Source organism: Mus pahari, chromosome 16, assembly GCF_900095145.1.
Source record: "Mus pahari chromosome 16, PAHARI_EIJ_v1.1, whole genome shotgun sequence".
Taxonomy (NCBI): Eukaryota; Metazoa; Chordata; class Mammalia; order Rodentia; family Muridae; genus Mus; species Mus pahari.
The window spans coordinates 62,459,124-62,469,060 of record NC_034605.1 but is presented as its reverse complement, the minus strand read 5'-3'; the positions used below and the strand labels follow the sequence as shown (position 1 = coordinate 62,469,060).

General features: G+C 44.7%; 1 protein-coding gene across 7 annotated transcripts in view; it reads left to right on the top strand.

Annotated features, from left to right (window-relative positions):
• The window catches only part of Tut7 (terminal uridylyl transferase 7), a 54,248-nt gene that overhangs the window by 41,092 nt on the left and 3,219 nt on the right, over positions 1-9,937 (top strand). For 3 of the 7 annotated variants that reach the window (XM_029547323.1, XM_029547322.1, XM_029547324.1), the window contains exons 26-29: positions 2,221-2,546; positions 5,293-5,357; positions 5,685-5,748; positions 5,846-6,967. In XM_029547323.1, coding sequence (XP_029403183.1) covers positions 2,221-2,546; positions 5,293-5,357; positions 5,685-5,748; positions 5,846-5,928 — 538 coding nt within the window. In that variant the 3' untranslated portion in view covers positions 5,929-6,967. Of the gene's footprint in view, positions 1-2,220; positions 2,547-5,292; positions 5,358-5,684; positions 5,749-5,845; positions 6,968-9,937 lie in introns of those variants that run through there. The other 4 variants (XM_029547325.1, XM_021215408.2, XM_029547327.1 and 1 more) reach the window with 4 other exon arrangements.

The following is a 9,937-nucleotide window of genomic DNA, read 5'->3' as shown; positions in this document are numbered from 1 at the left end:
GTGTTCTCACCTTCGCCCAGCCATAGGCCTGAGTTAGTGTTCTCACCTTCGCCCAGCCATAGGCCTGAGTTAGTGTTCTAACCTATGCCCGGCCATAGGCCTGAGTTAGTGTTCTCACCTTCGCCCGGCCATAGGCCTGAGTTAGTGTTCTAACCTATGCCCGGCCATAGGCCTGAGTTAGTGTTCTCACCTTCGCCCGGCCATAGGCCTGAGTTAGCTGTCAGCTGAGTCTTCCAGTGTTTACTCTGTTCCATGTGTCTCCTCAGGGTGATTTTTTTCTTGGCCTCCTTTGTCCCCTATCTTTTTCCTTCCTCTAAGACCCTCTACTCAATCTCAAGTCACACCTTCCTGTCTCCTGCCACTCAGTCACAGGCTCCAGCCTTTTATTATCCAATCGGAGATTATTGGAGAACATTGTTTATAGCACATGGGTCAGTACAATGCCCATGTCCTGACTGCAGACTGATCTTGGGGCACAGGACTCAGCATCTAAATACACAGCACATAAGACCAACCTCAACAGAAATTGAGCAGTTTTCATATAAATGTAATATCTTTTTTATAAAATGAAAATAAACTAATGTAAATGTAGCCATGGGTGCACATGCTGCGGGCTGGCTCTCACGCTGGGTTAAACACTCTGTCTTCCCTATTTTGAGTTTGGGTTTTGGTTTGAAATTAGTTTAATCCTCAGTAATTATTTTCAGTAGCTCAGGTGTTTGGGCACCATGCTTTCTCCTGCTGATGTTTTGAGAGGTAGGGAAATACCTTTATGGTGGGCTTGGGTCATTGTTCTCCTGGCTGACAGTGGTTTGCTTTCAACTAAACAGTGCTAGTCTCATTTCAAAATACACTTAAGTAAAGTCAGTCACAATCTGGGATTTAAGAAATAGTAATCAGCAGGGCCGAAAGAAATTATGTTACTACCTAGGGATGGTACCATTTACTACTACTTCCTGTGCTTGGGAGGCTGAGAAACATGAGTTCAAGGCCAGCCTCAGCTACAAAGGAAATATGAAGTCAGCCTGGGCTGTGTGGCGTTATGTCAAAAAACATTGTGTGAGGAGGCAGCTCAGTAAGCGCACTAACTGCTCATGCACAAGACTCTGGTTCCATTCCCAGCACCTACAGTTGGTGGCTCACAACCACCTGTAACTCCAATTCCAGGGCCTCCATGGACACTATATATGGTACACATATGTATATACGTATAAATGAAAGAAAGTCACTCTTTAAAACAAAGGAAAAAGTGACTCTGACATTCTTGAAGATAGGCCCCCTTAAAAGCATTGTTAAAATTTTTCTGAGAAATTCAAGTCTTACAGTTCAAATTGTCATTGCCTAATAAAAGCTAATACATCAGAAAGGCTGACCAGCAACCCACCACACATACGATTTGAGTTTCATCATGCAGGTATCAAAGCAGGCATTGGGGCTGGAGTGATGGCTTAATGGTGAAGAGCACTAGTTGCTCTTCCACAAAACCGGGGTTCAATTCCCAGCAGCAACATAGCAGCTCACAATTGTCTGTGACTCCAGTTCCAGGGGACCCAACTCCCTCACACAGACATACATGAAGTAAAACTAAATGTAAAGAAATGTATTTTAAAAGGCAGGTATTGAGCTCAAGAGTCTGAGCAGTAAGCACTGCTTGCAGCAGCGGACAGGCAGGCTCTGTGCTGAAGATCACAGTTCCAGCAATTGCAGAGCAGGATGTTTGGAAACTCATGCATCTGGGTTCAAAATACATAGACTTGTTTTTCTTGTTGTCCCCTCCACAGTACAGTGTAACTGTGAGAGGGTGTGTGTGGGTCATGCATATAGCACACAACTTCCTGTAAGGGCTGGGGCAGCTGTGGGTTCTGGTTTCTGAGTGGCCACCTGTTACCAAAAGGGTTTTGTTTTGTTTTGTTTTGTTTTTTGGTTTTTCGAAGCAAGGTTTCTCTGTGTAGCCCTGGCTGTCCTGGAACTCACTCTGTAGACCAGGCTGGCCTCGAACTCAGAAATACGCCTGCCTCTGCCTCCCGAGTGCTGGGATTAAAGGCGTGCGCCATCACACCTGGCTGACAGCAGAGATCTTAATACAGAAGCCAGGCTTTGTCACCTTCTAGGCCACCTTTTCACACTCTGTGGTCCTAGCTATCTCTACACTTGGACACATCTTGATACTCCCATAAGTTTCTGTTGACACTTTTCCTATTAGTATTTTATCTTCACTAGAGTGAGGCGACGGAGAGACCAGGAAGATGCCCCAAACCAAAGGTACTCGGAGAGCAAAGAAAAAAGAAGCAAAGAAGACAAAGAGATTCAGAACAGGTGCCCAGAAAAGGAAGTGTCAACAATAGAAGAGAAGCCCACACCGTGCGCAGCTGGGAAAGCCAAGCCAGTGAGGGCAGCTGTGGACCTTGGTCGGGAGAAGCTCCTCAGGACGCCAGCAGAGAAGTGGAAGAGACAGGATGACAGAGACTTGAGAGAAAAGCGTTGTTTCATCTGTGGAAGAGAAGGACACATTAAAAAGGAATGCCCACAGTTCAAAGGCTCTCCAGGTACAGACAACTCTCCAGAAACTGTGGTGTTCATGATCAAGGGATATTAGAGGTCTAGCGGTTTTTTTCACATTTTGTATCAGTTTCTTTAAGGACTATTGTGTAAAGAAGCACTGTAGCTCCCCATCCCATTCACACACACACCCTTGGTACAGCTGAATTGCTTATTCCTGGGTCTAGGTAGCCTTATGAAAGTCTAAGATTGTCAATAAAATGCTAGTCTCCTCTCCAGTCCATATAAACATTGTCTCAGTATCCAGTAAGCAAGTCACACTTAGAGGCATGCTGTTCACTGTGTACATTTGTGAGTCACAGCGCTGCCTAGACATTGGGTGAGGTGGTAGCTTACCACCATGTACAAATGAGTATATTTTCATCCACACACTCTAAGCAGGAAAAAGAATAGATGGTTGTTGACAGTGTTGTTGTCTGCAGAGAACTGGGAAGGGTTTCGTCATTAGCCCTTATTTAAATACCTTTCTATCAGGGACCATAGTCACAGCCCACAGATCCACAGATGAGAATCAGCCACAAGTCTTCTCGATGTAGTAGTCCATGGCTATAGTCAAAGCTACCTGAAAGGCTGATGCAGGAAGGACACTTTAGCCCAGGAGAATAAAGACCAGCCTAACCAACATAGTATGACCTTGTCTTGAACACAAAACTAAACCACCTCTAAATTTTGACCCTTTATGTTGCTGGATATGTGAATTGGTCACTTGAATAGACTGTGTCCATGATAAGTACCTTTTAATAGACTGTTAAGACACTGTCTGGGTGCCTTTAAGTTGTGTATGCTATGGTCTTCAGAACAATTTATATACTGTACTGGCTTGTAGGATGAGCCTAGGTGAGATTGGATAATCGTAGCTGAGGAACACTAGAGAGTAGCAGTTACCGCTCATCTGCTAAGGGTGCTGGTGAGGGCAGCTCTGTGGTTCCTTCCTCTCAACACTCCGGTGCTTTGAGTGATTCATTAAATGGAGTCTGCCAGGCAAATTGTCTCGTCTTCTAAGACTAAAAGTTTTATGTGCCCTGTCCTCCCCCTCCCCCACCCCAGGGCTTTGGAGGCAGAGACTCACTATTGTAGTCAGGGCCAGCCTAGAGTTTGCTGCATAGCCCTCGCTGGCCTCAAACTCAGTATCTCCTGCCACCTTTGGGGTCACACGCATGTGCTGTCATGCCCAGATTCTCCTCATTTATTTTCCGAGGAGCTTTATAGAGAGAATCTATGCAGTGCTCAAGTGTTTATGGATGACTTGGCTTTGGGTACCCCAGCCTGAGCCAACTGAACCCTAGCCTTGTTCTTCTAAGTAGCTTGGGACTTAACCCCAACATTCACCTTGATTTTCCTTTATAAGGAGACAAGATTTAAAAAATTAAAATGCTGATATGTTAGCACTCAGTTGACATGCTCCTCAGGGTCAGGTTGGCACTATTTCAGTAGTATAGTTAACAGTCATCTCACTTAGCTCAAACAGTTGCCTCTTTTAAACTAGGGAACTAGACAGTATAGATACAAGTTAACATAGTTTCACCAAAATTGTCCTTACATACTATATTTGTGTTTACAAACAGCATGAAGCAGATCTTGTGGTACCCTCCTCCTCCTCCAGCAGAGTTGTCCTGTGCCTCCTCCCCCACCCCCCTGGTGCGTCCCTTAGTCTAGTAGCAGTCTTCAGGTTCCTGACCAATATGTCTCAGAACTGTTTAAGTTGTGGCCTAGAGCTGGGTAGTGGTGGTGCATGCCTTTAATCCCAGCACTTGGGAGGCAGGTGGATTTCTGAGTTCGAGGCCAGCCAGGTCTACAAAGTGAGTTCCAGGACAGCCTGGGCTATACAGAGAATCCCTGTCTCAGAAGGAAAAAAAAAAAAAGAGTCGTGGCCTAAAGAGATAGCTTAGGGAAGCTGGAGAGATGACACAGAGGTTAAGAGCACTAGCTGCTCTTGCAGAGGTCCTGAGTTCAATTCCCAGCAACTGCATAGTGGCTCATAACCATCTATAATGAGATCTGGTGCCCTCTTCTGGCCTGCAGGCATATATGCAGGCAGAATGCTGTATACGCAATAAGATAAATCTAAAAAAAGAAAAAAAAATACTGCATTTCTTCTTTAAAAAGAATGTTAAAAGAGAGAGAGCTCAGTTAGCATGCATGCACAAGGACCTGCGTTCTGTTCCCAGGATACACATAAAAAGCAAAGCAGTGTAGGAGAGTGTTTTAATCCCAGTGCTGGGAGCAGAGATAGGCAGATCTCTCCCTGGAGCTCGAAAGCAGCTGGCTTAGCTGCCTCAAAAACCAAAATGGGTTGCTCTTGAGGAATGGATGCAGAGGTTAGCTCTTGCCAGATACTTGTACACCCATGCACACACATGCATGTGCACAGACACACACACAAGCTTCAGAGTGGCAGTTCTGTCAGCCTGACTGTACACCTGGCTGCTAACCTTAGGGATTAACCACCTTGAGAAAAAGTCCTGGTCTAGAAGCCTGGCTACTTCCTATGCAGTACTCATAACTAGTGTCAGCAGTTGTTATCTGAGAACAGAAGGGGTCAGAGTAGAGCAAGTGCTTTGTGGTGCTAAGTAATGGATGTTTCTGTACCCAGAGTTCTGCCCTTCCCTATCATTCCTTCAGTGGATTGTGTGGAATTCCATCATGTCATCAGAAAATATTTCTTAAAACATTTTAGAAAAAGACTGTTACTTTAAGTTAAAGTAGGAACAAAGTGTCCCTGTCTTTCTGTAGGTTTGTGTAAGTCAGATTATGTGTCTGCGTACTCTTCACCTAACCCTTTGAGACCAGTTGCTCAGGTAAACGCCAGCCCAAACCTGTGAGGGGAGCCCCCCCATCCTCTTCACCCTCCCAGCCTTTGGGAGTGCTTGCAGCTGTGTGCTGGGCCCTCCTGGCTGGCCTCTGGTGCTTGCCTCTTCTGTGTCCCACATACTGTGTGGGAAGGCTTGTTGGGCCCTGGTAGTAGGGGCTTGGTGGATGGATTCTGCATTCATATCTGTCTTTCCAACTAATGTGCAAACTTGGGCCAACCTCGTGCCTAACCCCAGCTCTTCTTGGATGCGGTCTGAGGCTGTTTCTGTTGCTTTATCTTCAGTTTTTGTAAACCAGTCTATTTCATTTTTTAGGCAGTGCTTTTACATGAAGACAAAAAGAAACAAAAAACAACCATATTTTTGAGTCCCCAGTCAGGTATGTGGTTTTAAAGGGTCAGATATGTGTTGTTTTCTTCTCTGAATATTTTACCACATGCCTTTGAGATGCTTCCTTTCCTCTGTGGTTCTGACAGGGCTATCAGAACTTCTCAAGGGACCTTTAAACAAACAAACAAAAAACCCTCTTGCCTTGCTTCCACCTTGCATCCTTATCTGATTGTTCAATGGGTAAGTGCAGCCTATGTAGTTTTCAGATACTCTGGGTGACTGCCTCACTTGAGGAAGAGTTGCTCCCTTTAGCCATGGAAGCCTTTCTTTACATTTGTAACTGCCGTGGATTTGCTTTTGTCGTGCCCTCACGGTTTTTCCTCGTGAATGCTATCGGTGATGCTCCAGAGTAAGGAAAGAAAGTTATAACCTGAACCCTTCACTCTGCATCCAGACAACTGTTTCATTTATTTATCTCTTCAGTAAATATCTGCTGAGACTGTCTCTAACTGCAGGGCACCAGCCCCAGCACTGAACATCCCTTGGTGAGCAGCAAAGCTCCTACTCTACATTCTTGTCAGGAGTAGACAATAGAGAGAAGCAAGCAACAATAAAGGATAGCCATATGGTGACAGATTCTTTAAGTAGGAAAAGTACAGATGATGCTGAATATGCAGTATCCTTTCTAATAAAATAGCATCCTGAGGCAGCTGAGTCACAGAAGATGAGGGTCAGGCTGAAGGCTGGTAGACCTTTAACTGTCGGCATGGAGGAGCAGTGAGAGGTGAACTTGGGAGTAGATGAGTCTAGCTTCTTGAAGCTGCAGCAGTGATGGAGGGATGGTGCTCTTTGAAGTAGTAAATGGCTAGGACAGGAACGCTGACGCCACTCAAGTATTTACCAAGGTAGTTGAGTAGAGACAATGGTCACGTGTGGGTGGAGAATGCCAGGGAGGCATACACCATACACATCTGTGTTCTGAAGACAACACCAGCAAAATTAATTCATCGGGTTGTGACATGAATACACAGTAAGGATCAGATGACATGACAGGCTTTGTCTAAGAACCAGAAAAATAAAGGAAATTTCTGAGGAGAAATAGGAGTCAGGGGTGAACTGAAGGTAGCTGGAGTTCTGGACTAGAGAAGGCAAGTGTCCAGTAGAGTATATGAGTTTATTAGTCGGGGCTCTCTAGAGTCACAGAATGTATGGAATGTCTCTGTATATTAAGGGAATTTATTGTGATGACTTTCAGTCTACAGTCCAACTACCCCAATAATGGGCAGCTGTGAATGGGAAGTCCAAGGATCTAGTAGTTGCTCAGTCCCACGAAGCTAGTTCTTTCAGCTGGTCTTCTGTAGAAGTAGGTTCCAACCAATGTGCTGGCAAGTAAGTGCAAGCAGGCAAAGAAGAATGAGTCTTCCTTCTTCCAATGTCCTTATGTAGGTCTCCAGCAGAAGGTGTGGCCCAGATTAAAGATGTGTGCAACCACACCTGGATTTGGAACTTGGTTTTGTCCCAGGCTAACCTTAAACTCAAAGATCTCCTTGCCTTAGTCTCCTGGGATTAAAGACATGCAGTGCCTTGCCTGTGCCTAAGCTTTTCATGGCCACTATGCCTCAAGATCTCCATGCCGAGATCCAGGTCAGAAACTTGTGTCTTCCAGCCTCAAGATCTGGATCACAGGTGAGCCCTCCAATTCTGGTTTGTAGTTCATTCCAGATATAGTCAAGTTGACAACGGAGAATAGCCATTACAATGAGTCTGGCATTTAACTGGTCCAGGCTGCAGAAAGGGGTATAATATTGTTATTGTGGCCATTGCATTTCAACCCCCTGTACTCAGGAGGATCTTCTAGCAAGTAAAAGCACATGGAATAAAGGGATGCATGTGGACCATGGAAATCAAAAAAACAAAGATGGTCAAAGGAGGAGCAGAAAGCACCAGAGTTGAGCTCAGAGTACAAGTGAAGGAAGTACTTGGTTAGGTGCTGCTTGGAGCTCTGTGTGGAAACTGAGTTCAGCTCTGGGCTTGGCATCTGAACTCACTGAAGCCTTTGCAGAGAACTTAGGCTTTGGGAACTAGGTTCAGAACACCAAGAAAAGGAATGGGAGGGAGCCTGCTTAGCCTGGGCTGTGGTGTGAAGGGATGAGCCCCCTTCTGCCATATCTCAGGCCTGTGGAGGGTTGCTAATACCAAGGTAAGAAGGTCTTTTGCTAGTATTTCAAGTCGCCTTCTAACTCTCAAAAAAGAGAGGGAAAAACTGAGGTAAAAGTGACTTTTTCAGCAATATCATAGGAAAGAACAAAACTGTAAGACAATGTAAATGGAGTCCTTCCTGGGACAGCCTAAGTAGCTTTGTTTAATCAGCCAGTCCTGGTCTCTCTTTCCCCCTTTTAAAGGAAGCTAACAATGAGCAGGTAAGCCCAGAGAGCACGAGCTAACAATGGGCAGGTAAGCCCAGAGAGCACAGCAGTCAGTCCCTTTTAAGTTCTTGTGTCATTTATTAAAAATTTATTTTAAAAGGGAGGTCTTTTTATGTACATGAATGATTTCCCTGTATGTGCCTATGTGTAATTCATGTGTATGTGGTGCCTATGGAGGTCAGAAGAGGTTGTTGAATGCCCTAGAATTAAGTTACACGTTTATAGGTCACTGTGTGGGTCCTGAGTACCAAAGCCGGTTTTAACTGCTGAGCCATCCCCAACGCAGAAAAGTGAGATTTCTAATGATAGCGCTTATAGAGTTGTACTACAGCAGTGTCAGAGTGGGTGTGTTAGAACGTGCATATAACATGTAGAACACAGGTGCATTCAGACATCCATTGCGGATTCAGGGAATGCCATCCTAGTATTAGGGAAGGTACTGACTTGTGAGTGCTGACTTTGGTAGAGCAAGAAGTCTTCACCTGCTCCTCAGGATAAGCTGTCTCTCCTGGGTTTTCTCCCTCTTCTGTCAAGCAAGGACACTGACCACTCTGGGAAAGTTGAGGAAGCTTTGGGCTAAGAGTGTCAATTATTTCTACTATGAATGCAGTTCATGGGGGGGGGGGGAAGAATAGCGGAATTGTTAATGTGTTTGACTCCTTAAGTTTTTTTTCAGCGCCAAGAGGCATGATCTTAAGTATTTGCAATTGTTTGTTTTAGTTTTCTTTAATGAGGAAAGGGAAACACTGAAATAATGAGAGGGTTTTTTTTGTTTTTTAAAGCTAGGGTCGCATGTGGCCCTGGATGCCCCATGTAATGCTTCATATATGGTGGGCAGACACTCTGCTGTCTACGTGACATTCCCAGTCATGGTGTCGTATCTGTTTACACAAAATTTAAAGTACTTGGGAATTATGGTTGCTGTGCAGAGTAAAGCATGTGACTTGAAGGAAACAGAACTCTCCAAATCTTAACTGCACTTAGACCTGAAGGAGAACATTGTACGTGACAGAAAAGCAGGCAGAGGTTTAAGGGAACGGGAGCTCCAGTACCTCTCAGGAAGAGTTGTAACTGTTCTCCATGGAGCACACCCTTTCACAATAAGTACTGTTGGATACCCTCCAAGCCCAGTAGATACAGTGAAAGGGGAATGGTGCCCCACAGTTAAGCTGATTGTGGACGGGGAAGAGAGGTGGGCTATATCTCAGAACCACACTGACTTTTAAATGACCCTAGCTTTATGGAAGGGTGTGAGCCACAGACAGCACCAGTCCATGGCTTCATTTTCCTGTAGATCTGGGAGTTTGAAGATCTAAGATGTACATGTATAATCAGACTAAAAGAATGTTGTTTTAAGCAACTTTGACCTTAAGCAGATATTCCCAAAACATTTCACACAGGAAAAATACTGATGTTCCTGATGTCAGGCACATGAGGGAACACAGAGTATGAGTAGTTTATTGCATGTGTCTGGTTTCCACTCCATGTGTGGGGGCGCCCCTTGCCCTGCACACACCTCAGCTCTTTCTACTCTGAGCTGACTGCTGAGGAGCCCCATGCAAACACTTGAGCAGCTGTGTGAGCATGAGTGCAGAGAAGGTTCCTGGTTCCTACACTGTCCTCAAGTCCGCACAGAACAGCACTGCTGGGCTTAAGAAGTTACACATCTTTAAAGTTAAGTTTTACTATAATTTTTCAAAATTTAAAAAAGTGGAAAAAATGTAGATGTTATACACCTAGAAATGCCATGGCCAACTAACATATACTTAGTTATAAAGAAGTTATTGGTTATTCATCTCAGTAAAAATAAAA